At 37.2% G+C, this 26064-nt stretch overlaps 1 protein-coding gene across 2 annotated transcripts in view; it reads left to right on the plus strand.

The window, feature by feature from the left end:
* LOC100740651 (GAS2-like protein pickled eggs) overlaps positions 1-25622 on the plus strand; it is an 88886-nt gene extending 63264 nt beyond the window's left edge. Inside the window, exons 4-8 of one of the 2 annotated variants that reach the window (XM_003488025.4) lie at positions 9762-9963; positions 11379-11463; positions 12478-12904; positions 13479-13887; positions 20149-25622. In XM_003488025.4, coding sequence (XP_003488073.1) covers positions 9762-9963; positions 11379-11463; positions 12478-12904; positions 13479-13887; positions 20149-21035 — 2010 coding nt within the window. In that variant the 3' untranslated portion in view covers positions 21036-25622. The remainder of the gene's footprint in view (positions 1-9761; positions 9964-11378; positions 11464-12477; positions 12905-13478; positions 13888-20148) is intronic. The other variant, XM_012383519.3, reaches the window with a different exon arrangement.
* Positions 25623-26064: the final 442 nt, after the last annotated feature.

A 26064-nucleotide genomic window follows, 5' to 3' on the forward strand; every position in this document is an offset into this window, starting at 1 on the left:
GCGTTTTTTCCCAGCCGCAAAAACCGCAACCCGGCCATGGATAACAAAAAGAAGGAGGCGAGAAAGAAAAGGGTCGTGTGGGCGGGCCACGCCTTCGCGTTCGTACGACTTTTAATAATCGGGCCGATTTATCAATGCGCCGCGGCCCTAATTAGTAAGCAGCGCCGTTCTTTTTTCAACATGCTCGCGTTCCACCTTCCCTTCGGGGCCTTTCTTCGCCCGGATCAACGGAAGGAAGGGGTTGAACGAGCCAGCAGACGAGCAACGAACCGCCATTTTTTACTCTTCCAGTTATCCTCGCTTCTTAATTAAAGGATATCTTCCTGGGATGGGTAGAGACAAGTAATTGATTTTTATTTAATAGCGAGGTTCGTGGTTGGTGATTGGTGGCGAGAGACCGCTGGGGGATGTTAAACGGTTCGATGATTTTTGACGAGTTCTTCTGAGGAGTTTAGGGTGCTTTTTTATTTAGGGGTATTGTGTCTTTTGCACTTGATCGGGAATCCGAATGTTGGGTGTTTTAGAAAGAAACGTGTTGCTCGTTACGCGTTATGATAATCTGCTTTCGTTGTCTTTCTAATTTATTTGTCAGCTCTATCTTTAGAGAAAACAAGTAGGAAGTCTAGTTTTTTTTAAAATGATAAATGGGAAAGTAGAAGTTCTATGCTTTTGACGTTGTAAAGGCTACTTTTTATTTTTTTCCCCCTGGTAGGAGTTCTTTTCGTTCTCTCAACGATACATAGAACGAAGATTTACAAATTTTCCTTACGCATTGAAATTGAAAAAGATTCTTGAAACGATACACACGAAACACACTGTACTAAAATCCAAACTGTACACTAAATAAAGATATTAAAATTCATGTAAATTTCTAAAAAAATTCAAATTTGATATGTATACAGATGAATTAAATTTTAGTTAAATTTCATGTCGATACTCAGTTTAACGAAATACAAATTTCTAAATATATATGTAATTCAGCACTTCGTTAATGTCAAAGATAATTCTAGAGGTCCAGTCACTTGTTCAGAGACATATGAAACACGTAAACAGCTGATGGAACAAATGGTCGCACGTCGAGAATATTTATCAGAAGCAGAAGATAAGGCGAGAACGATCTAAACGGCCAGCTGAAAAAGCCAGATATCCGTGCAGTGTACTTTTCTCGGTGCAGCTGCGGCCAGATTGTACTTTTCTTATCTAAAAGTTTATTCCAACGGTGTATGTAGGAGGACAAAAGTTCCTTTGTGCACGTCGTTCAAATGGAACAAAGATTTTTTACCGGCCTCTGGTCTCGTCTTTTAATGCGCCATCCCTGAAAAATAGGTCGGTGTTTTAGCGAAGTGGGACGTTAAGTAACTTTTAGAGAAAACGTCGAACAAAGATGTCTGCAATGCTGGGATTATTTTCAATTGGACGTATAACGCTTAATATCTGGGACAAGATTTTCTACAATGGTGGGCAAAATTTTGTAGAAATCTAACGCAAATCTTCGAATTTCTAAATTTCTAGATTCTTGAATATTTAAATTTCTATGTTTCGAAATCCTAAAATCTCTGCATTTCCAAACCCCTAAATTTCTAGACTTCCGAATCCTTAAAAATATCTAAATCTCTAAATGCACAGAAATTCCAAATTTCTAAATTTATAAACTTTCTATATTCCCAAATATAGAGTTCCCAAGCTTCCTAAATTCTTCAATTTCTACACTTCAAAACTGTCAGGCTTCTAAATTTCTAAGGTCCTAAATACACAAAACTTCTTCCCAAATCCCCAACTTTCCAAGCTTACAAATTTCAAGATTAATAAATCACTAGTAAAACATCCACATTATCGATAATACATATATACTTCTTTATCCTTCGTTTGAACCCAAGCCCAAAGCCATTAGTGAAACCGCGCTATGTAGTGGGGGAACTGTGCTCGCTATCGACCTTGAACGCCGCTCGATCTCACGCGAGCTATAACGAAACGTAAGTACAAACTCGCAACGACATGATCGATGTCGTTCGGACCATTCCTTCGGGACTTTCATTCTCTCCCCGGAAAAGAAGCGGCCGCTCATTTTCATGATCAAGAATCGCAATCACGGAACTAAGCATCGCTCGCGGTTCCTTCTCTTTCTCTCTCTCTCTTTCTCTCTTCCCACGAGAGCCTCCCCCGATCATCATGGGAAGATCGGCTGCCGGCGATAGCGGCGAGATAGCGATCGAGATGTCGACCGTGGAGGTTCCGTCACTTTCTCCGCCGTGTATACACCGTGTTAATAAATGTTGGGGACAGTTTCTTTTTTTTCTGGTGCGCGTCGATGTGACGTAACGATAGAGATTCATTTGTCCGTCTGCCAAGTACGCACTCTTTGTCAGAATTGACGTTGAATATCGTCCTTTCTTTTCATTACGCTCTCCTTTTGGGTGTGCGTTTCGTGTATGTTTGGACACGCGTCTGACAGACTGAAAGTCGAGAATCTTTCATCATGACGATGTTTATTTTGTACGAGTTTAAAGTAGGCATTTTTTGGATGGGAGATCTTCGTTCGAGAGAAATATGGACAACTTTAGGAGAAACATAGGAAATTTGGGGAGGTTTGATTTGAATTAATATATCCTTTATACGCTATGTGAGTTTGGTTATTTATATTTATATTTTATATACTTTATTTATATTTTACGCGAGTTGAGAATTAACGTGTTCGTAAAATGAAATAAATTTAAAACAGGAGGTGTTTGATTGCTGTACTCGGTTGGTACGGCAGTGATCTACAGAATTGCACGAAGTATCTTCGATTTCGTAAGTATCGTCGAAAAAATTTTAATGAAAATTATCGTCTGTCGCGTCCCACGAGAAAGCGAATAGTTCAAAATCATAAAATAATGAAACAGGAATGATCAATTCTAGATGGCCTTGAGCGATCGATTCATCATGGTATATTTGCAAAGGTAACGAAACCGCGACGAATCTTTAATGGATTAGAATTGAAGTCTTTCTTGTTTAACGATCTCTAGATTTTCCACGATTTTACACGTGTAAACGTGTTACGATGATTATCGATGAATAGAGACCAATATGGCAGGCTCGTTTGTTCGACAACCTTTCGTATCCTTGTCGCGATGGTACTTCCGCGTGTCGACGTGTCCATTAACATAACAACGGCCGTGGAAAACTAATCCCACCGGAATTTAAAAGGAACTTTCCTTCCTTTGAAGTCTGCAGGCTGGTCACATGACCTCGCGTTCTTTCCTACGTGAAATGTCTTTTTCGTGCACCTACCATATTTATGATGGTCGCCGTACGAAGCCTCCTTGTGACTTACAGCCTTCTTAATTAGAGAAAAATTTATTTTGTGATGCTCGGAGGTAACAGTCGAATGAACGAAAAGGTTAAAGTTGAGTTTGGTGAGAAACAGGAAGACTTGGATTCATCCAAATCGTTACGACCTTACGAAAAAATAATATAATATAATGGTAATAATTAATAATCGATTTTGTGACGAAGATATTAGTATAATAGAAAGGGAAAGGACGAAGGAAGGAGAGTTTGTTAACTCGTTCAACACCTACGCACACACTAGTAGCGAATTAGTTCCCCGATTTTTCTGCCAGCCGTTTCACCTTACTCGCGGAATTATTCCACTTCCGGTATAAAGCGCGCGATTTGTTTCGCCCCGTTTCATTTCCTGTTACGACACAATGCATGTACATTATATTTCGTATTAGCGATAAGAAACGCTAATGATGTTTGTAAAGCTAAAATTGTTAGGAACCTAAACTACATTACGGAGTATTAGAAATTTATTTGAAATTTCATTAATTTTACCTCTTAAATGCTAGTACTTCAAACGTTAAAAAATATTGTCCCAATTATGATCGTTTCATATATTTCAAAAACACGTATTTTCTCTTTTTTCTCTGTAGTCTTCATATGTAGAAATTTTAATGAAAATAGTATAGTATTTATTAAGAAGAATTGTATTTGTAAAGAATTATATATTCATAATGTTTAATAACAGAAATGATCAAAAATATTTATATTTTTAATGTGTTAGATCCATGTAAACGCAGTTGGAGAGGTTAAAACAAAGAGTTAAAACAAAGGACGAGACAGAGTCACCAGAAATTATTTTCAGATTCGATAAATTTTCCATTTGCGTCACGATTCGAGGGAAAGCCGATCCAACGAGTGGACAAAAAAGAAAAAATGATTTCACAAGAAAACGGAAGGCTGAAATCGACGGTAATGGCACCGGGTAATTCCTCGTATAGCCAATAATTACAATTTACGTGATCTCGTGGTGTATAGTTGTTGCGATAACAACTCGGGATTCGTGCATTTTTTCCATTAGCTATCGATCGTTGCTGATGGAAGCTGTCAATGTCAATGATCTTAACTAGAGCTTTGTGAAAATTGAGAAACTAATGCGCCTTTGAAGGAAGACCGACTAGAGCAAAGAACAAAACTCGCAAGAGAGTTAATGTGCAGGCTTGTCAGGTTTTCCCCCTCGTGGCTAGAGAAGGAACTAAAAAAAAATTCACGCGTAGTCTTTAATTTCTGAAGCATTTCGAACGTAGGTTATGTTTCTTCAGGTTGCCTGACAGGTGGATTTTTTTCTGATAAAATTGACGAGTGGCTGCTTATGATTAGAGCTCTCTCTCTCTCTCTCTCTTTGATAAGTCTCTTTTGATCCCAGTACAAGATACAGATAGAGAAATAGGATTTAGAAATTCTTGGAAAGGTTAGGTTTTTGATGATTTTTCGTATTTCATTATATCTACTACTGTATTTCCATGTTTTATCCCGTCCATTATATTCGCGAATAATTATTATTAAATTATTTAATACTTATGCTTCGTGCATTACATTTTTTTATACATGCAAAAATATTTCATATATCTAGAAATCTCTGATATTCAATTCTATCTTACTATGATTAACAAAAAATCAGATTAATCTTACTGAGTAAAAAAAAGGTAAGAAATTAAAGTAGATCATTGATTAAATTTAAAGATTACAATAACTTGGTAATTTTATCGATTCCATAATTGAAGGTTACCACCACAGAAATATATTTACCATCTATTCCTCAATTTTTATCTACCTTATCTATGAATGGAAACCTAAATTAATTTGCGAAAGTAGAATTTAAGAATGCTCCACAGAATTCTTAAATGCCTTGCAATTCGGCGTGTTCGTATGACAAATTCGGGGATGATTAAGCTTGCCAAGCACGAGGCCCGTCTTTCTAGACTTACGTATTTCCAAACGATTGCACCGATAACGAACCGTGTTCCGTATCGTTGGGTTAGGTTCTATTACGTAACCCGTGACGGCCTTGCATTATAGCATCATAACCATTCATCCTGTCCGCTCACCTGCAATGCGCCACGCTGTGTGTTCCAAGCGATACACGAAACACAATGTAGGTACCGACTAAATTGTGGAAACTATCACCGCAGTCTTAATGTCAATGACACTTGAACATAGCCAAAATCTTCGTACAATTTCTTTTTAAACTTAATTAATGAATTTCATTACTTCTTTTTACGAGTATGTTACTAGACATCTAGGAATAAGGATATTTTTCAAATATCAGACTCATAGATGTATCAAAGTTTGGAAGATTTTATAGAATGCTTTTAATTATCTTACATATTCTGTTTTTCAATTGTTGAAGCAAGTGGGCGTATTTGTCATGTTAGTATAATTTTTATGTGACTGATGATTTAAGAATGTGCAGTAATATACTTGATAAATGAATGAATTAAAATTAATTAACAAACACTGAGAAATTGATTTCTTCTTTTACATACGACGGATTGAAACGAATGTTGCCAAGCAGAAAACGTACAGCCTAGAAAGTTACCGAGTCGTAGACAATTGGTGTGTCGCAAAAGCAGAGTAGGAAACGTCCACGCCACGATCGACGCTATTAAAAATTAAAACCACTGTCGCCATACGTATCCAAATAAAATTCGCTTAATCAAAAATTTCATTCAATTTTAAACACAATTAACAACAATTAACTCCAATATCGATTATTATCGATTTTGCAATTTGTAATACGCTATTAGCTCGATCAAAACGTTGTGTGTTAACGTTAGAAGCATATATGATGTCCTTTCGTGGATTAGCATAATCCGGTAATTACTATGGAGTGGACACATCCTGTATGGTCCGCGTGAAATGAAATATTTGGAACGAGAAACGACGTGACGCAAAGTGACCACGTCAACAGGAACAACGTGTACGCTTCAGGAATTCCAATCGACCGTTTGCGCCGATGATTTATCGTCCATCGTTTCCTTTTCCTCGATTATCGTACTTCACTTTTCTGATATCTGTGCTTGAACAATGATCCCTTCAGATATATCTGTAATTTTAATTAATACTATAAATTCTTAAGTTATCTCTTTTGAACACTCTGTATAAGACAGTTCAATAGCGTCGTTAAAATTTAGTGCAAGCGATTTGCACGAAAAATTTGCTGTTCGTATCCTTCTTACTTTATACTGCGTGTTTCAAAATGGTTAACCATTCCAGACCACGCCCCCTACAAAATAGTTTAGAATTGATACATTACGGATATATACGAGTATATATATGTGATGATATATACATATGATGATATGTGCATGTATACTTATGTATACATATACATATATGTATATGTAAAAGATCTTGGCTTACATATAGTATCTAATTGTCATTCATTCCCATATCCAGCTCTTAGAGCACTAACATATCCAAAGACTCTAAGCTATCTATGCTTCTAATCTAAACATACTTGTCCTTTCTGATATGTAACATTACAATTAAACATATATATCTTTATTTCGCTTAATCTATATACATTATCTTATACTTAACCTATATATCGTCACATATCTACCATTGGCTTACAATTAGTTCCGTATTTATATTCTTTATATTTTTTCCCCAAACCTCTCAAGCAGCTTATCATTAACATATCTTTTTTTTTAAACCGCTTCACTTATCCTACTTTCTACTTATCATCTTCCTCTCTTAATACGCTAGAATCTAACCTGTAGCAATCTCAATAAATGCGATTGGTTAGGTTAGGGTTATGTTATTGCATATAGATTATGCTATACTACAAATATTTCATCATATCTGTAACAGGGACATCTGTTCTGTGGTATGTATCTATTCATAGCTCTTATTATATTTAAATGGATCCTGTAAAATTATCATATCTCTTTATATTTCGTATTTTGGAAACTTCTTTTCGTCTGCCACCGTAAGATAACTTTTTCCTCTACTTTTTTAATAATATCCCCCAAAACATGAGTTTGCATAGAAATCCGCAGTCTAACCATAATCGATTACCCCGGCAGAAATTTGCACGAGGGGTTGCTCACCGTGAATATCAGAAAATCGTCGCGACAAGCATTTACACAACGCGGCGTAAATCATTCGCGGGGAAAAATGTCATTGGCAGACAGAACAGCAGGGGGAAGGTTGAATTGGCGGCGCGAGCGCCACCACGCTCAAGAATCCTGAACCATGTGGATACGGCCGATCCGGCGATAAATAATTTTCACCGTTCCGCTGTCAAAAGCTCGCCCGTGGGTGTTCGCACGTAAATGATATATATTTATCCCGGCCGATTCGCCGCCGCGATAACACAGCGTAATCAATAACGCAGGCGACTTAATGCGCCGGGAGAAGAAAGTCGTGGACTGGGATAACGGAGCTGCGCTTGTCTCCCCAAGTGATTCCAGATAATTGGTTCGAGTCTTTTCTCCCAATTTTTTCGCGGTCTCGTTGTAATTCACTTTGTCTATATTTTTAGATTCGAGTGTACGAAGTTTGAAACATGGGAAACGAGTTTGGTAGATGAACTTTTACCAGTTTTCTTAACTCTACATGTCATAGTTTAAATTCAGTAACATTTTTTGTTGATTGTAAGAAATCGGAAGAGACACAGCTCATCTGTATTATACGTTAGCAGTAGTACGAGAATTTGCTGCATACAGTCTTCTTTGCATTTGAGACTTTGAGTCTTAAGTACATGCTCAACCCCTAAATAGCGGTGGTCAATTTTGACTGAAATAGAAATGCCTTTGAATGAAATGGAGTATTAAAAGATAGGAGATTCGTAAATAAAGAAATTACATCTAAAAGTTTGGGAAATCATATGATGAGTTAATTCGTCTTACAAGTATCAAAACCAAATCAAATTTTCGATTCGATAGAAATAGTTTGCTTGTAATTTTCGTTTGTAGCTGAGAAGCGATTGCTCGTAAGTTACTATATGACAATCGACAATGTTTAGTGTCCCCTAAACTGGTCTAGGGAATTTTTCATAGGTTAAGTGATTGAACCCATACAACGCACTAGCATTAATAGCGTTAAATGCGTGAAACACGTTCACCATACCTAAGCACAGAAATAATACGTTCTCATGATTTTCTCTCGAGCATGATTTCCTCGAATAGTGGTTCGTTTCTCTTCTGTAAAGAAAAAAAGATTCTAGAGAGATTAAAGAAGGAAGTGTGTGCGTGTTGCTCGTGTCATGGCGGGCGAGAACGAAATTAACAAGCGGTTAAGAGCCGATAGAACTCGAATCCTTCGGAGGGATCGTACGGAGCCGCGAGCGTTTGACGGACGGACAGATAGGGCGCAGTCCTGCTTTCACTTCACTGCTTTGAATACTAGCAAAAACGTAGATATACCCAAAGGCAAATAGTGGCGGCACTGAAACTCGACGTTGCCCGGCGGAAACTGGCGTCCATGTCACTTTTGTTTCTGTTATTGAATCGTTTCGTCTAAACATGTTATTCGGATAATTTTTATGGGTATCGTGCACGAACATAAGTCGGGAAGGAAAGTGCGCTGATTCGTATTTTTTCTCTTATCCTGATCCTTCTTTTTTTTTTTTTTTTTAGCTGTCGGTTAGTACATAGCGCGTTTTTGAAATATATTGCAACGAAACAGGCACTTAAGGTCTGTATTATACAGCGTGTTTAGAGTGTGATTTGGCTGATAAAGTTTTTGGTATTGGAGATTGAGAGCAATTGTCAAATTAGAGTTTTGATCTGATTTGCAATATTTGGTCGTAAGACAGCAGTATGTAGTCTATTGAATATATAGAGATCAAGAGTGTCTAGTGTTTCTTAGACTGACAGGAGCTTATGGGATTGAGGACAAATGTCAAAATTAAATTAGATTCTTTTATTCGATACGAACATTCTACACGTGGCATCTAGCTGTAGGGGAATAGCGGACAGATATTTATGTGTTTAATCTAGTTAAGTTTTCCAGGCTTTTGTATCTCTAAACATCGCAGTTTAGATTAGAATCTAAATCTGTCGCACGTCGAAGTAGGTGTTGTAAGAAAACGTGAAATATCAGCCGGTCTGATTACGTCCGCAATCTAATTAGCCGAGTATTTCGAGGTCTTTCAGAACGATCGTTCGAGATTCCATAAGAATGTCTTGACGTCAACTCACGTTTTCCCATAAAACCATACTCTTGCGTAATTGAATAATTATGGGAAATGCGAATCCATTTCATCCAAAGAATCTATAATTTTCTAACAAAAATAAAAGACGCTAAAAGAAATATTCTTTATCGCAATTTAAATAATAAACATTACGTATGAAACACGTATCAAAAGAGGTATAGATTTTTATATTTCAACGAATTCTCTCAACTTTAGCGAACTTTCAAGAGATTCTTCGCCTGAAAATATTTTTCTTCGACATCCTTTTGACCAAGATTTTCCTATTTTCATGCTTCAGGTTCGTGACTTGGTGGAAAGATGCACGTGTCCAACGCAGTTTCCCATGATCCGCGTTTCCGAAGGAAAATACCGTATCGGAGACACGAAGGTGTTGATCTTCGTGCGAATTCTTCGAAGCCACGTTATGGTGCGAGTGGGTGGCGGCTGGGACACCCTCAGCCATTATCTGGACAAGCACGACCCATGCCGATGCAAGACCTGTAAGTGAACTTTCAATACGTCTCACGAATTTTTTTCTCTCCTTTTTCCTTTCTTTTTTCTTTCTGCATTTTTTCCGTAAATCCTGTAGGTACTAGTCGTTGAGACAGATAAAAAATATGGGACGTCGGTGACAGTTTAAACGAGGATGAGCTCATTGTCGTTGAAAATAAAGATGATGATCGGAGACTTTCGATTTTGTTACGTGTTACGAGTATGCGAAAGATGAACCATCCTTCTTTTCCTTTTCTTTTTCTCTCTTTCTCTTGGTTACAAATTTACGAAGTGTCAGATGATTTGTGTTTGTCAAAGAAGCACGATGATTTAACGCGTTTCTTTTTTTTTGCAAATAGAGAAAAAATAATAAGATTGATGGTTTAACGGGATTTTAATTCGATTTAACAAATTATGCTTCTTTGAACGATGCGCTACTCTTCTTAAATCGTAGTTTTATCAAAGAAAAAAAAAAAAGAAAAAGGAAAAAAAGTTTAATATTCCTGTCGTTACAAGATGCAGATTATGGTCCTTTTAACCTCTCTTCAATTATGATATATGTCACTTTATATTTGGATGTTCCATTACGTCATACGTAAATTACACGTTGCTGAGTAATAAAATTGATGATTTAGTAGAATTTAACTTCGCTTTGATAGGAAATTATGTTTCGTTCCATTATGATACGCCTCCTTTAGTAAATTTAAATTTTGACAAAAAAGCTTGCATCATTCGATGCACAGTTTATGGATCTTGTAATCCTTCAATTATAATATTTTTATCGTATTATAAAACCCACTCATAGCTTAATGCAGCTTTAACGTCGATGATTAATGATATTTCATCGAATGATATGTTCATTTCATTAAATCACAGTTTTACTAAAAATTCCAATTCGATTCAGTTCCCAATTATTATACTTCTATTATGCAATTATGCTGCGTCACACACGTAAATTACATACCTATCTCTTCTATTTTCATTATTTCATTCAAATTATCCTTCTTTTATCTACCTCCAATCACTGTATCTTCGTCAAAAACCACGCTACTCAAATATTCTCCTCTCAGTTTTTGATCCAAACTTAAAAAGGAAAAGAACAAAAATCTGAGAAAAAACAAGAATAATATTTCTATTCGTTTTCCAACGTATTCTATCTCGTAACACGCTTAACTCTCATCCACGCGCGCCCCATCCTCAACTTTTCGTCTAGAGGCATTGAAATCTCCATGCTTACAGGTGCCTATTAACGCTAAACGATGCGACGTTTCAATTATCCTTTAACGAGTATGCAGCGAAAACTGGACGAAAAACCGTGTATCGTGACCGATTGTGCAATCACAATCACGATGCACGACACTATACACAGCCGTGCACATAGGCTACGTGTTTTCACCATTTTGTTATTTATCTTTTATTGCAGCGCATCGCTCGATGATCTCAGCGAAGTTGATTCAAAAGGCTGGAGGGTCGTTCGACCTTGGCAGCGCGCAGGTGCATTACGAAAGGTGAGTAATTTTCTGCCTCTAACGTGTCATTTGTCTGTCTGCAGTCATTCATTCTAGAGCCGAGATTTTCTGCCGCTTCCTCGATAAAAGGATGCTGCTCGAGAAAATTATGTTGTGCGTCTCTTAGAAACCCAACGATCTTGGATTTAAACGAGCACGGACTGGTGTGCTTATTTTGTTGACGATGAACCGAGCTTTTATCGTAGTTGAAAACATTTATTTTCATTTGCATTTTATCTGAATATGTTTGATAAGAGATCTTTAATCGTTGGAATTTTAAAGAACTCGAGCAGCAACTTTTAACGGACTTGCTTCAGCTTTATATCTTCGTTAATAGCTCTTCTTCTTTTTGAATATCATTTCCTTTTAGTATTCGAAACATTTCATTTTTTATACAAGTCCCTCGCAAGTCAAACTGATTCCGCTCTTCGTACATATGAATGTAGGTAGATTTGAAATTTCAAAATAATAAATGTCCTATTTTTATAAATTTATCGCAAATGATAGCATAAATAATTGTATTATCTCCATTTTGTATTTTTCAATTTATTAAACTGATCAGTATATCTGAGTGACTCGTATAATCACCGTATCTTATCGCAGTGGACTTTACTCCTTTCATTTACACTCTAACCTATTATATTTTATACTTATTATATTAATCTTCTTAATCTCTAACAACTAACCTCTAAAGATTCTTGAAATATTAAATTAGAGGTTATGTGAACCGAAAACGCGGAATCCATTTTGTAATGGAGGGGTAGGTAAAGTGTGTGTTGGCCTCGAAAACTCGCGAAAATGCAAAAATACCAAAATTTGTTACAAAAAGCATAAACCTGAGAAAACTGTTAAACGCAAAAGCGCCAAAATTTCTGTGCGTAGAGCAGAAACTCGAAAGATATAAAAAATTGTAAATTTATTGAAAAGATGACAAAGTGTGTATAGAAACGGCCAGCTAGCATAGTCGCCTGCCCCTAACGCATCCGAAAAAAAAATTCGGCTACTGATCCGCAGATCACCTCCTAGAACACGACGGAGTTCGGCGTCGAGCGTCGGTTCGTGCGCAGGCACGATGCAGAATCAGCAACAATCGACGCAGCTGCACGCGGCCAAGAGCGTTTCCAGCAATCGGTCACGATCGCCCACGCCTCACCAGCCTGCCGGCAAGCAACAGCAACAGTCAAACATCGAGGAGCAACGAAAGATCAACCGATCGAGAAGTCCAACGCCACAGAGGAAGTTCTTGGGTAGCCCTAGTCATCAGCCAGACTTTGGCAAGCAACGATCGAGATCGCCAACACCGAAGGCTCAGCTAAGGTCTAGCAGCCCCACGACGAAGCTGGAACATGGAAAAGGTGGATCTTACGTGGATTCGCCTGGCAGGAGTTCGAACGAAGATTCACGTTCGCCGACTCATCATGGAAGGCATCAGGAAGCTAAGGTGGGTGACGAATTTTTATGCATTTATGGGAAATTTGAAAATATAAAAATGCATAGAATCCACATAATAGGCAAAAATATATGAAACGTGTCTCAAGAATAGCACTTGTTTCACATATTTAGTAATACAGCTCTAAAATTCCATTTGGATCCACCGCAGATAGAAATGGAGAGAGTTATTTAGGATTGGGTTAGGTTATCTTGGGAATCTGAGAGAGGGAAGGTTTGAGTTAGGTTTGGGGTGGAATTATTTATGGGTATAGTATGGGGAGGGGTAGAGATTTAGGGGATGTTGATGGATATTTGCAGATATTGATAACTGATGCGGCACGTTTTAGGGGTTTAGAATCGTTAAACAGGATATAGTTGATTGATTATATATTCGTTGATACTAGTGCATGTATTTTGGAGAAAGTTATAAAAATTGAGACATATGTATTTGAATTTTTTGATATATAAAAATTCTATATGGCAGTAGTAACCCTTGACATGCTCTTTTAAGAAAACGTGAATGAAGTTATCGTTGGACTTGATTGGTAGATCTGTGGTAAAAAAATCCCTAAATTTGTCTCTAGGATGCAAAGAAGGACTCCCAAGAGATCCGTACGAAAGTTCCCCTAACAGAGGAATTCACGAAACGATACGTCGTCGACGGTGGCGTAGCGCGTAGAACAGTAGAAAAAGACGACACACCGAAATACGAGCCGACAATTTACAACTACAAGTGCCGCGAGGACTCCAGTAGTCGCAGTCCAACGCCGAGTCCTCCAGCAATTAAAGAAGAGCCGGTCTTGGAAAGTTTCAGCAAAGATGTGACCGGGAATGCACATTACACAAAGTCACCACACGATGGAGAACATTCAGACAATTGCAGCGAAGTATCTGACGAGGGTTATCGAAGCTTGGGAGCAGTTCAGCCAACCAGTGGAAACGGAAATCCCGGGACGTGCACGCAAGGATCGCCCACGGTTGCCGATTGTCAAAGTGAGTATAACATTTTTTCTCTTATAAGGGCTATCAAACTATTAAGGACCAAGCAATTGGTTCTCATGACGTTTTTAAATTTACTATTCTCCAAAATTCACAAAATTGTAAAATACAGATGGAATTTGTTCGTGGTCTCAGTGTTAAAGAACAGAAATCGATAGCGTCAATTGATTGGGAAAAAATGACGAATGAAATGCGTAGAATTTTGTGAATAACGCAATGTTGGCCCTTAATGAGTTAAAAAAGCCCTAACAAAATATCTAAACTCAGCAAGGTTTAATTCTATTTTGGGTTTCAAAACTGTTATGACAACCTGAGTACATTTTTTATATTACATATGGCTTTTACGCAATAACGAAATTATGAATATTTCTAGATCGATAATTACAATTATTGTGAATGGCAGAATTAGTGAAAAATATGAATAGGGCAAAGTTTGACTATTTTTGTTTTTCGACCGCAACTTTGAAAATATAACACAAATATCGATGTTTTACTAGAATTGTATGAAATGTTACAATGTAACTAGACATTTTGCGCGAGAGTAAGTCCTGCGCATAACAATGCGCATTATTGTAAAGTACGCCAGTGTTGCACATTGCTGGCGATTCTTGATGTTGCGATCGGTACATTTTACTCTTCGGATCTGGTTATTTTCGACGTGGCGAGTGTTTTTTTCGACGTTCGGTCGCGCGATCCCGTTTATTCACGCGCTGGGATTTATGGGCTGCCCCAACTGCGTGGGTTGGCACGCCTGTTACGCGAGTAGCATGTTGTAATGCGCCGGCCAGATCGAGGCTGCCGCAGGAATTCGTGAATGGCGAAAGTTTTTGGGGGAGTGTGTTGGTGTCTCGATTGTTAGATACTTTTAGATTAGACTTTCGAATGTTAGGAAATTTCTTTATGATTGGATTCTGTTTGGTTTCCTCTAATTAACTTTTAATGGGGAGATTAGAGTTTAGGCAAATTAAGTCTTTTAGAACGTACTTGAAAGTTGAGAATTCTTTTTACTGATCTTTTCTTTGCTTTCTAATATGAAAATTTTTGAAGCGATCTTTATACCTAAGAATTTTATAATGATCTGTCCCCTATTTGGAATATCAAAAAGATTTTTTGATGTGTTAACGAAAATTAGGAATTTTTTTTATGAATCTGTTTGAGGAACGAGTAATCATTGCTGAAACCCTATCCTCTTTTTATCTCCAATATATCGAAGAAAATAGAGTAGAAGAAACGAAAGAAATGGAAAAATAAAATAGGTACATACAGGTTGATACAGTTACATACATAATAGGTTGATACAGTTCAAACTATAAATTTCGAAGCTTTACTGCTTTCCAAGGAATATGCAAAGATGTAGGGATAAAATCTGAGAAGTTAGTGACACGTTTCTGTAGAGAACTATTATTTAATAGAATATACTCTATGGCGTAATAAGTTTACTTTAAAGACCACTTCTGTCACGACTAAAATCTCTAGTATGAACACATACTTAAAATGTATCTGGTAACAGTTGAAGAACTTGGCGAGATTATGATAATGGTGGAAGGAAGTAAACTTAGCAAAGTTGCTGATAGTGGGGAGAGTGGCCTTGAGGAGCAAGTTACTTCAGACGAACTATATCCCACTAGAAATTGCAGATTCACGCAGAAATCTCAATTATATCATCAATCATCATTGACGATTGACATTAATTTATAGCAATATCCAATAATAAATTCTATTAATATTTTTCCAATGTGATTAAATTTTCTTTATAATAAACAGCAATTGCTGTGGGTATCGGTACTTGTAAAAGCTGTCCTCGAATATTAAATGACAACGCCAAGTAATAAAACGGGAGAGAAAAGAAAGAAAGCGTGTTGGCTAAATACACTCGTTTAGCGTATAGGTCGTTTCATAACAGGGCGCCGAGTGAAATCGCCTCGGCGATCGCGATAATCGCGTCCCGCTGCGAAGAAAACGCACATAGCTCGCATGGCTTTTCGATCAAAGCCAGTCATTCAGTTTAATACGAGAGTATCAGGGATGGATGAACAAAACGAGCTATTGTGTGTTTACTTATTTTTCTGTGTTTCAACTTTCTCGACGTCTCATATCTTTTTCATTTCTTTTTTTCTTTTTTTGTTTCTTTCTTCAATAGCCCATCAAACAGGTTCCTTTATTTTTATTTACACATTTTTTAAATAATCTATATAAATTTGCAATATAGAATTTGTAAATTTTATCGATCGATTTTATTGAATTATAAAGTATCTTAAAAAGTGTGGAAAAGTGTAATTACATTTGACTGCGAAACATAGAAAAGGAATTTCACAAATGTTTTTGTCTAATATTTAATTCTATATATTTTTGCCAAATTATTTTATAGAAATTCTCTTTTAATATTTATTTTTATATATTCGTAATTCATCACTTAGTGGCACGTATAGATAGGATCAATTATTTTCTTACATTTTTATGAAGATCTGAAGACTTCGGAAGTTGAGACAGTAAAAAGAGTGTTTATCTGGTAACTTCTATCTAAGATTGTCAAACCTGACAGCGAAGAATTTAATTCGCGTCTGAGCTCGATGAATCTTCGCGATACTGCCCCATCCTTTCAACTCTTTTGTACATAACAGCGCATAGAATTGCCTCGTGTGCTTGTTTTTATCGCGTTTTGTCCCATCTAGCCACTCCTCACCGTCAAACCTCTACATCTTCATCTAGAGAAGAGAAGTCTATAATCTGTTCTACTTTCTTCAATCAGAATCCTGAATCTAGGGGAAAAACCTTCTAGGGTAGTTACAGGAAACTACAAATTACACATTACACAAATAGTAATTTAACGCAGCATCAAGTATGATCAAATTCCAAAAATAAACATTTATAAAAACTAAAATACATATATCTATATTTAATATTTAATATGGTGACAATACTTCAGGATTTTACACATTTTTAAGAAAATTGTCAGATGTTAAAAATATTATCAAAGTCAAATACTCCCTACAATTTTAATTACAATCTTGATTTCCGTGAGTAATTTAAAAAAGAAAAGATTCCCTAGAAAAATACCCCAGTTATCTGTCATCTAGGAATAAAAACTTAGTAATTGGACTTCAATTCTCGAATTATCCCCATCTCCATTTTAACAAAACTAAGCTACATACTGATAATTCTTACCTAACCCCAATCTAACCTAACCTAACTTCCTTTTTAACAATATTTCCATGAGAAAGACGAAAGAAATTAAATTTTCAATGGTAGCCACAGAAGCTATGAACATAGTAGCACAGTAAACCATAATATATTCAAACCTAACCTAACCTCCTTTCCAAACAAGTCTTTGTTACGAAAAAGAAAAGATAAATTAAAAGTTTCAAAAAGCAGATACAGAAGCTGCGGAAATGCTAGTATACGAAACGGTAATTTATTCAAATATAACCTAACCTCCTTTTCAAACAATTTTTCCTGATGAAGGAAGAAAGAGTATGAATTTTCAAAGGCAAATAAAGAAGCTACGTAAGCAGTGGTACACGAAACCGTAATTTATTCAAATCTAACCTAACCTCTTTTTCAAACAATTCCTCGTTACGAAAAAGAAAAGAAAGAAATTGAATTTTCAAAGGCAAATAAAGTAGATACGAGAGTAGTAGTACGCGGAAACCGTTGCTCCGAGTGGAAAGATCAGAGTATGTGTCAAGTGCGTGAATCACGGTATTCGAGGCAAAGCGTTATCGAGGATCGACCGCTGGTGATTGTTCCGTGGACAGGTTGTTGTTGAAGATCGCCCACGCTTCGCGATATGCGCACACAGATATCTCATTCTTCGTGTAATCCTTCACAGCCAGTTAAATGTCACGTTAGGTGTATGTATTTGTATACTTTGAATATTAATGAGCTACAGGGTGGTCCAAAATGGGTTGCTCGATTACTATGGACGATGAAAAGAGACGTTGTCGATTACGTATGGTATTATGCGCGTTTTGTTTACGTTAGAAGAGTGATGGGCGTGGAGCTACCGTGGTTGGCTTCTGTAAATGAATCGATTTCCTTTTCGGTTGAGATTGTGGGTGGAGAAGGTTAGGGAGAAGTGATTTTGAAGGAGAAAGTAGATATGTGTTAAAGCGAGCGTATCGAAGGCATAAACATGGAAATGTTAAAATGTTGATGATTCAAAAATCTAGAATTTGTCAGTCTTGAAACGGTAGAAGAGGTCTTACTATTTATAGAGACTAAAATTTTGGAATTTTGGTAATTTGTACAGTTCGAAGATTGGGAATTTGGAATTTTGTAAAATCTTAATAAATATTTGAGACTTGGCAGTGTAAAAGTTTGCGAATCTGGTAATTTAACAATTTCAGTCCTTTGGAAACTTAATATCTTGGAGATTTGAAAATACAAGATTACAAATTCTAAAATACTCAACTATTTTAAATACAATTTCTGTAAAGAAAATTATGTATATAAAATTCGTTTATATGTCTACTTTGAAGACATAGTTGCTTATTTGAACTACTTCACTCAACTATTCCTGGATTAGGCTATAAACAAGCCTATGTTCTTATAGATTCTTTTATTCAACCGATAAGTTGCTTATCATGGATTATAATAAGTTACTTATCATATCTCGTTCGTAAAAATTCAGTAGTCCAAGTTACTTTTAACTTCAATATTTTCTCAATCTCTTACTTTTCTATCAAAGTCGACAATTCTTTCGTCCGAACTTTCATTTAATTCTCAATTTACGTCTCCAGAGAACTAAAAATTCCCGAAAAATGTGTCAATTATCTTGGAACGCGTCCAGAACATACTAAATGCTTCTTCCGAAATAGCATTTGTAAAAATTGTTTTTGGCAACACACCGAAGATCCCGCGAGCCGTTAAGCTGCGTTTTACGATTCCTTCGAACTGGTTCTCGCGACGTAAAACGCATTTATACGTCTGTAATTGGCAAACCTTCGCTAATAGCTTCTTTTACGCCCAATAAGACCGTCTCGGTGTATTCCTTTCTTTTAATGAGGAGCGTACACGTGAACGATTCCATCTGCTATTACAGAAATTACGCAATCCTAATTCCTACGATTAAAATTGCACAGTTACACCGAACAAGGAAATCGTAAAGATAAGAAAGTGGCGAGTTAAATTTTCCTCTTCGAGAAAATCGTAATTAGATCGAGATATTGCGCGTATTACAGGTAACAATCAATTGCTAACATTTTTCTTATAATTGCCGATTGCATTTGTAAGATTCTTTTAATCAAATGCGATGGTATGATTCGATGCTTTCTAAATTAAATCTTATTTCCTTTAAGAAATCCAACATTTAGGAAATTCCGAGCAAATTAAAGAAAGATTATTATAAGTTTTCTATACAATAATGTAATTCATTTATAAAGTATTTCAAATTCGTCAGAATTCAACCAAGAAGATCGAACAGTTATAGTGTGCTTGGAAGACAAATATCATCTCGAATAAAATTATTTTTACATTTTTTACCGATTAAGAAATCCAAAGAAAAATCAGCGGATAATGTTAATTTAATAGAGAGTTGGCGAGAAATATTATTGGTTATGTCATGGGGAGGAGGGGGGGGTCGAAATTGCGATATAAAAAAGTCAGGCAGGTTGCCCACGCAGTGCTATGCGATGATCGTCGAATCCTAAATCCCGTCGAAATCCACTCGAGTACGCTTTTGAATAAACAGCGAGGAGGGAGCTGGTGACGCTCTCTGGTTGACATTTGCATGCGATTGCACGCGGAAACAACGCGATTCGTCGTTACGCAATCGCGATTGCGTATACCGAACGCATTCGTAGAACTAATTTTGCTCTTTCAAACCAGAATGTATATTTAATGATTTTAGGAGATTTATAAGCAGAGATTACAATAAGACTGTGAATTGTAATGTGAATTTTGAGGCGTTGAATTTTTGGAAACGTGCTCTCAATAATTTAAAAAATATCATAAAATGGAATTTATATTTTATTGAAATTAGAATCTCAGGACGTAAGCTCAATCTATTCTCCTAAAGACTTTTATAGAACTATGAACATATCAATTTAGCAACGCGATATTAAAATCATTTTACCTATGGTAATCCCACACATTATACTCAAATGATACACAAGCAAAATATCTCTCTCGTTTCCCAAATCCATCCTCAGAAATTCTGCAACAGCTAAATCGAGCCCTATGGACAGTAACATCCTAACCGAAAACATATTCGATAATAAGAGAAAAAAGAAACACCCCTTTGTTCCCTTGTTTCAGAGCAACCCGTGAAATCTGAACCTGAGGAGAGGTCCTGCGTGGAGACAGAGAGCATCGAGACAGGCCTTCGAAAGACTCGCATAGGCCCAGCCAGTCCTCTCCGCGCTTCGCCTTCGAGAAGCGTGGCCTCTTCCTCCGGGGACCGAACTCCTCGAGCAAATTCCATCGTACGTGAAAACAGCAACGTCTCAAGAGCTTCCTCAGGCAGTAAAACACCCAGAGACAGCAATTCCAGTCCAGAAGGAAGTCCTCTCAAACGAGGAACCATCAGAAACAGCCTTCGAAAACCTCCAACAGGCAGTCTAAGCAAAGCATCTCCAGTACCAAAAACCTGTCAGAGTCCAGTGAGCGGTAGTAACACGTGGAACGGTAGACAGACTCGACAGAGACCCAGTATCCAATCAGACACCTTCCTGAACCCTCAAGTACCAGCCACCTGTGCCACCACCCCTAATTTCACCAGGAAAAGTCCAGCCAGGCAAAGTCTGCCTAGGCAAAGCTCCAACGGTGGTATCCAATATGACAGAAATGGAAGAAGAATCAAAGTTACCACTGGATCTCTTCAATCTTCGCCGACCAAGGTGAATCCTCTCTTGGAGCAGATTCTACAAAAGGTTGGCCACTTGCAAGACGAACGTGAAGTGGTTCAGAAGCTTCAGGATCTTTTGAGGGATTATCAGTCGCATAGCTCTGGCGACGGCGTGGCGAATATGGAGTTCACCAGGGCGTGGATCGATGGTAACGGGACCGTGGCGTTGCCTCAGGACAATCAGATGACGGCCAGTCCTAGAAAGGATCCCAAGCCTGTCTCGGAGAGGGGAGGTTTCTCCAGGATACCGGCGCCAGTTTACAAGAGGCCGATGTCTGTCGCGTCTGACAGCATGTAGAGCTTCTCTCTATGAGCTTCGAGTAACGTTTAGAGGGCGACGATGATGCTGGTTCAGAGCGTGTCCTCGAGGTCATCGGGCTCCTCGATCGCCCGTAGGCTGGACTGTGTGTACGCGGAGCCTCGCCAGTGCTCTCGCTGCTTCCTTGCTCGTGACGCCCTCGATTTAGCAGATTCTCTGTTGATTGTACGTGGACACGTGACGAGACGTGGGTGTGAAAGGTGTTGCAAGGTGAGAAATGGTGATTCCGAAGGTATTTAAGTAAGGGAAAGAGTGAGGTTAGGATGATCCTAATTTAAAATGCAGTGTTTCCCGAATTAGCGTAACATTGGTGTCTCTGTTGCATCGTTCAATGATCAACATTGGTCGAAACAGTTCTACATGCAGATTTCCTGAATTAGTATAGACTACTCATCCCAATTGCATCGATAAATGATCGCTGGTAGAAATGGGCCTAACTGATGCTCTGGGATTAGAAAGGAGTTTAAGATAGTTCCCTTTGGTCTAATTCTGGGAACCCTGTAATTTCATGAAACGTGTCTCTATGGTGCTTGGGAGATTTCTTTTCTCTTGGAACATTTTGTAAATAGCGACGCTTTTACTGAAAGAGTTTTAGAAAAAATTGTTCCCTTTTCTATTGTGAATTATCTTAGAGGAATAGAAATCACGTTCTTTCCCCCTTGAAGAAGAGAAAATTCCTTTATACCTAAATACCGCGAAACGACGCTTAAAGGGTAAATCAGCCTCTTCTCACCTGTGCACGATTCACAAAAATCCCAAATATCCACATTTTGAAATGTAAAAAAATCCGCGTTTCCACGTGTTGTGCGATAGCAGATCGAAGGTGTCCGATTAGAGTGGAAGTTTAACGGGCCTTAACGGTACGGGGTCGATCAGTTAGCTCGTAGGAGTCACGTGTATATCGAGGTGGTGCTTGGATGGTGCTGAACGAGATGACGTTCGTGATGCAAGTAAGATTATAAGGTGATCAAAAATAAAAATGAAAAAAATTGAAAAAAAAAACAGATCAAAAAAGAAAAAAGAAGAAAAAAACGATGGGAGAGGAAGAACGACAGAGAAGCTGAAATGATGACGTGGAAGGGAACGAAAAAAAAAAAGAAAGGTAGGTTAGGTAGGTATGGGCGAGGGAGACTCGTCTCGTCGATGAACAACAACGATTTCGATTGACGAACAACAGACAGAATTCAAGCAGGCAATTAGCTGGTGTACGGCTCTTGCGTTAATGGCTTCCCGATCGATTTGCTTCCAGTCAGTTAATTGCACTCCGGCTGACAGCTCGTCGATTCATCCGAGACGAGAGATTGCACCTTTGCACCGTGGACACACGCGACGCGATCTCTCTTTTTTGTCGTGATATGTTCTTTTTTCCGAGTGTCTTGTGATCGATACTTTGCAGCCTTCCCTTTTGCTTTATTGAATTCCTTTACCAGGAATTCTTTTTCTTTTTCTTTTTATTGCGGAGCTAATGGACATTCTTCGACCGAGGAATTATAGGGGGCTGAATATTTATGTATTGGAAAAAGATTTGGGGCATATAATATGGTAATAAAAGAAAATTACAGAAAGTTTCGTGAAAGATTAAATATAGAATGATGAAAGTCGTACATGAACATAAAAATTGCATGAAACTTTGCAGAAAAACGAATACAGAATCTTCTTCGATATCGACTTCAAAGCTTTTTCTTTAAACCTAACCTAACAGAATCTCACAGATCGATCACAAGTTACATCGAGCTATATCACAACAGGGAAAGAAAAGGAAAAAAGAGAATCACGCCGTTTCGTGATCATTTTCATTAGCTTAGTACGTATAAGAGGTCGACGAGCGTAAATCGCGATTTCTCGACGATCGCGATCGCTGAAGAAGAAACGATCGTCGGGGGATCGACGAGAAGATCTCGGGTTTCGCAGTCAGAATTTCTACGTTCGATCGTTCACCACGGCCGCCGGGCCGGCGAGAAATTATTTATTTATATAGTCTATCGGTTATATTTATTAAAGACGATTTATTTGCGCGTTGCGAGTTCTCTTGAGGATGGGAGGATAATAAACGACGAGAACAATGCAGAGTCGAGGAGGAATAGGTTAGAAACGGAGTAGAGGAGAGAGAAACGAAGGTTTCTTAGCAAGAAAAAAAAAAAAAAGAAATCAAATTCACCCCAGAAAACAGACTGCATTATTGTAGATAGCGACGTGTCGTCGAACAAAACGCCATTCCAATGTTTCAATGTTTTTTATACCAAAACGCGAGCGTAGCGGCATTTTGTATCAAGTGTCTTGAGGGGAAAATGGCGTCCGGGCGGGACGTGTTTCAGTTTTCGCGTGTCAGCTTCATGGAAACTAGAAAAATGGAAGTTTACAGGGAAATTTTTGCATAAGAATTGTATGTAGTGTCCTTGCTGCAGAATTGAACGTCTGTAAATTAATTATATATTGCTCAACAGAATGTAACTCGAGTGAGTGAGTATTTGGTACCTCGTGTGGAAGAATCAATGTCAATTAGGTTATGTTCTATTTTTAAAGACACATATTTCTGATTCTGGAACAAGGTGAAGAAATTTGATGAATTTCCTTTTTAATTCTACAATTTTGAATTCTGTAGTTGAATTCTAACTTCTCGATTTCGTAGTTACAAGAAAAGATCGAAAAATTCCAAAATGAATACGAAAATGATTATCAGATACTTTAAGCTTTTTATGCTACGTATATTTCTAATTCTAACCTCTAAATTTGTAATTCCAAATTTTCAGTTCTATAGTTGCAAACGAGATTTGGAAAATTTCTAAATATATACAATAAGAAGAAAAGAATATCACAAAATCTCTGTGTCCACCATCGATTCAAAATACTTCGAGATATCATAATGGCGTCTAATCAAAAATTGTTTCGAAGCGAGACGCGCGAGTGAAACGCAGCGAACTTAAGATGAAAGAGGCTGAAAGTGTGGAGCTAATATTTTTTATAATAGCCTAGTAGAGAAATCGTGTCCTTACGGCCTAAGGTCGGCCTCTCCAAGTTTTTCGATGTTTCGTTTCCTCTCGAAGTTTCTTCGACAAGGACTACGTCCCGCCACGGAAACTCTGGTCCCCGCCGATTACGAATTAAGAGGTACACTTCCGGCAGGAAGACAGAGAAGTTTATTTTGTTGACCAGATGTTCGAGTAGAGATTGTAACGCGAAACGTACGTATGCCCGATATAAGGAAAAAGAAAGAAAGGGAATTATTTTTTAGTAAGACACGTTAGGTGCACTTCCGGAAGTTACTGTGTGTCGCCTCTGTGACGTTCGAACGATGCGTGGATTATTTTCATCTGACTTTTCTTTAATTTTACTGCGTTTTTATTTTTAGTTCGCGGGCTGTTTGCTTTTCAAGAGAACGAGGTTTGAGGTTTAGCTCGTACAGGGAGTTTCATAAATGTCGAGACAAATGTTGTGAATGTAATATTTAAAACAGGAATTTCTTTTAGTTTTTACTTTTTTTTTTTTTGTATTTTTTCTTGGTACATTATGAAACACCGTATGATCTAAAAATTATGTTTCCAATCGGGTAGAAAATATTGTTTCGTTTAAAAGATTTCTTCGATACTTGAAAAGCAAGAGGTTCCAATTATTTTCTTCCTTTTTTCTTTTTTTTTTTTTTTTTTTTTTTTTCGGGTAATTAAGATCGACCTATTTGGAATTGAGATCGCTGTTGAAGACGTTTTTTAAACCACGTGGTACCTTCTTATGAAAATTGTCTTTCTTCTTTTATCTCTTTGTTCTATATAATGCATGCCAAAGATACATACTTCGTTTTAAAGTAAGCGTTCTCTATATCGTGGTTAACGAAAAACGTCTTCAAAAATGAATCGGTATCAATCGGTTTCAAGAAAAATATTTTAACTCTCTTTTAGTTATAATTTTACTTTATAGAAGCGCGATTTTTTTACAAAAAAATGACAGAAAAGCTTGCAAAAAAATTAGCGAATAAATAAAAATACGTAAAAAATTGCACGTCCAAGCAAATATTATCAAATATTTCCCGTCCAAAAGCGGTTCTTCGGCAAAGATTTCCAATTCGACAAAGCGCTATTTCCTCGAGGAAATTCCACCGAGGAAACGTCCGAACTGTTCTTCTTATAAAAGAAACGTAAAAAAAAAAGGAATAAAGAATATTAGAGACCACAGTTCGTTCCGGAAGGCATGCTACAAAATTGCTCGTAGATATTCAAAGTCTCGAACGCGGGGGTGAACATCCCCATTCGTATTTTTAAGCCTAAGCTTCATAACCCCATGCAGCTGCGGTGTTTATCCGCAAAATGACAAGAAATAAATAATATCGATGATTACCAATATTAATATTATTATTGCAAGAATTGCGGAACTATCGCTATTATTCTTATTAAGAATGATCATTATTATTATTGCGATTATTATTATTATTACGATATTATTATCATCATTGTCAGAGATGATGACGATGCTGATTGATTATTATGATTATTATACGCAACGTTGAGTATGTTACGTTATATCATTTTATCTACGAGAAGTTGTAAATTGAGAGAAAACTTGCATAAAAAAAAACAATAAAAAGCTTTGACAAAATCATTGTACCGCTTTTTCTTTAAGTAATTGTTCTATTACTATATGTACATATATAGTTTATTCTTATGCTTATTTCTATATAAGTTCCAATGTTCATAGCCACTGTCATGTATGGCATTATTTTACTTTATATGCTATCTCTATATATAATATTTTTTCAAAATAAAAGTACCAAATATTTTAGTTCGTATATTATTCAGATATACGATGCTATGGAAGATGATACGATTCCACACCTATCATATTTATCTAACTGTTAACTAAATACTTTACTTCAAGTTTTCGTCGTCATTACGCGATATTACTTCTCCAAGATACTAAACATAATAATAGAATTCTAATAATCCATACACTGTACAAACATCGGTTGCATCCAATACCAATACCGAATTCTTAATTCCCAAAATATCGTCAAACACGA

The sequence above is a fragment of the Bombus impatiens genome, unplaced genomic scaffold (assembly GCF_000188095.3).
Source record: "Bombus impatiens unplaced genomic scaffold, BIMP_2.2 scf_0217, whole genome shotgun sequence".
Taxonomy (NCBI): Eukaryota; Metazoa; Arthropoda; class Insecta; order Hymenoptera; family Apidae; genus Bombus; species Bombus impatiens.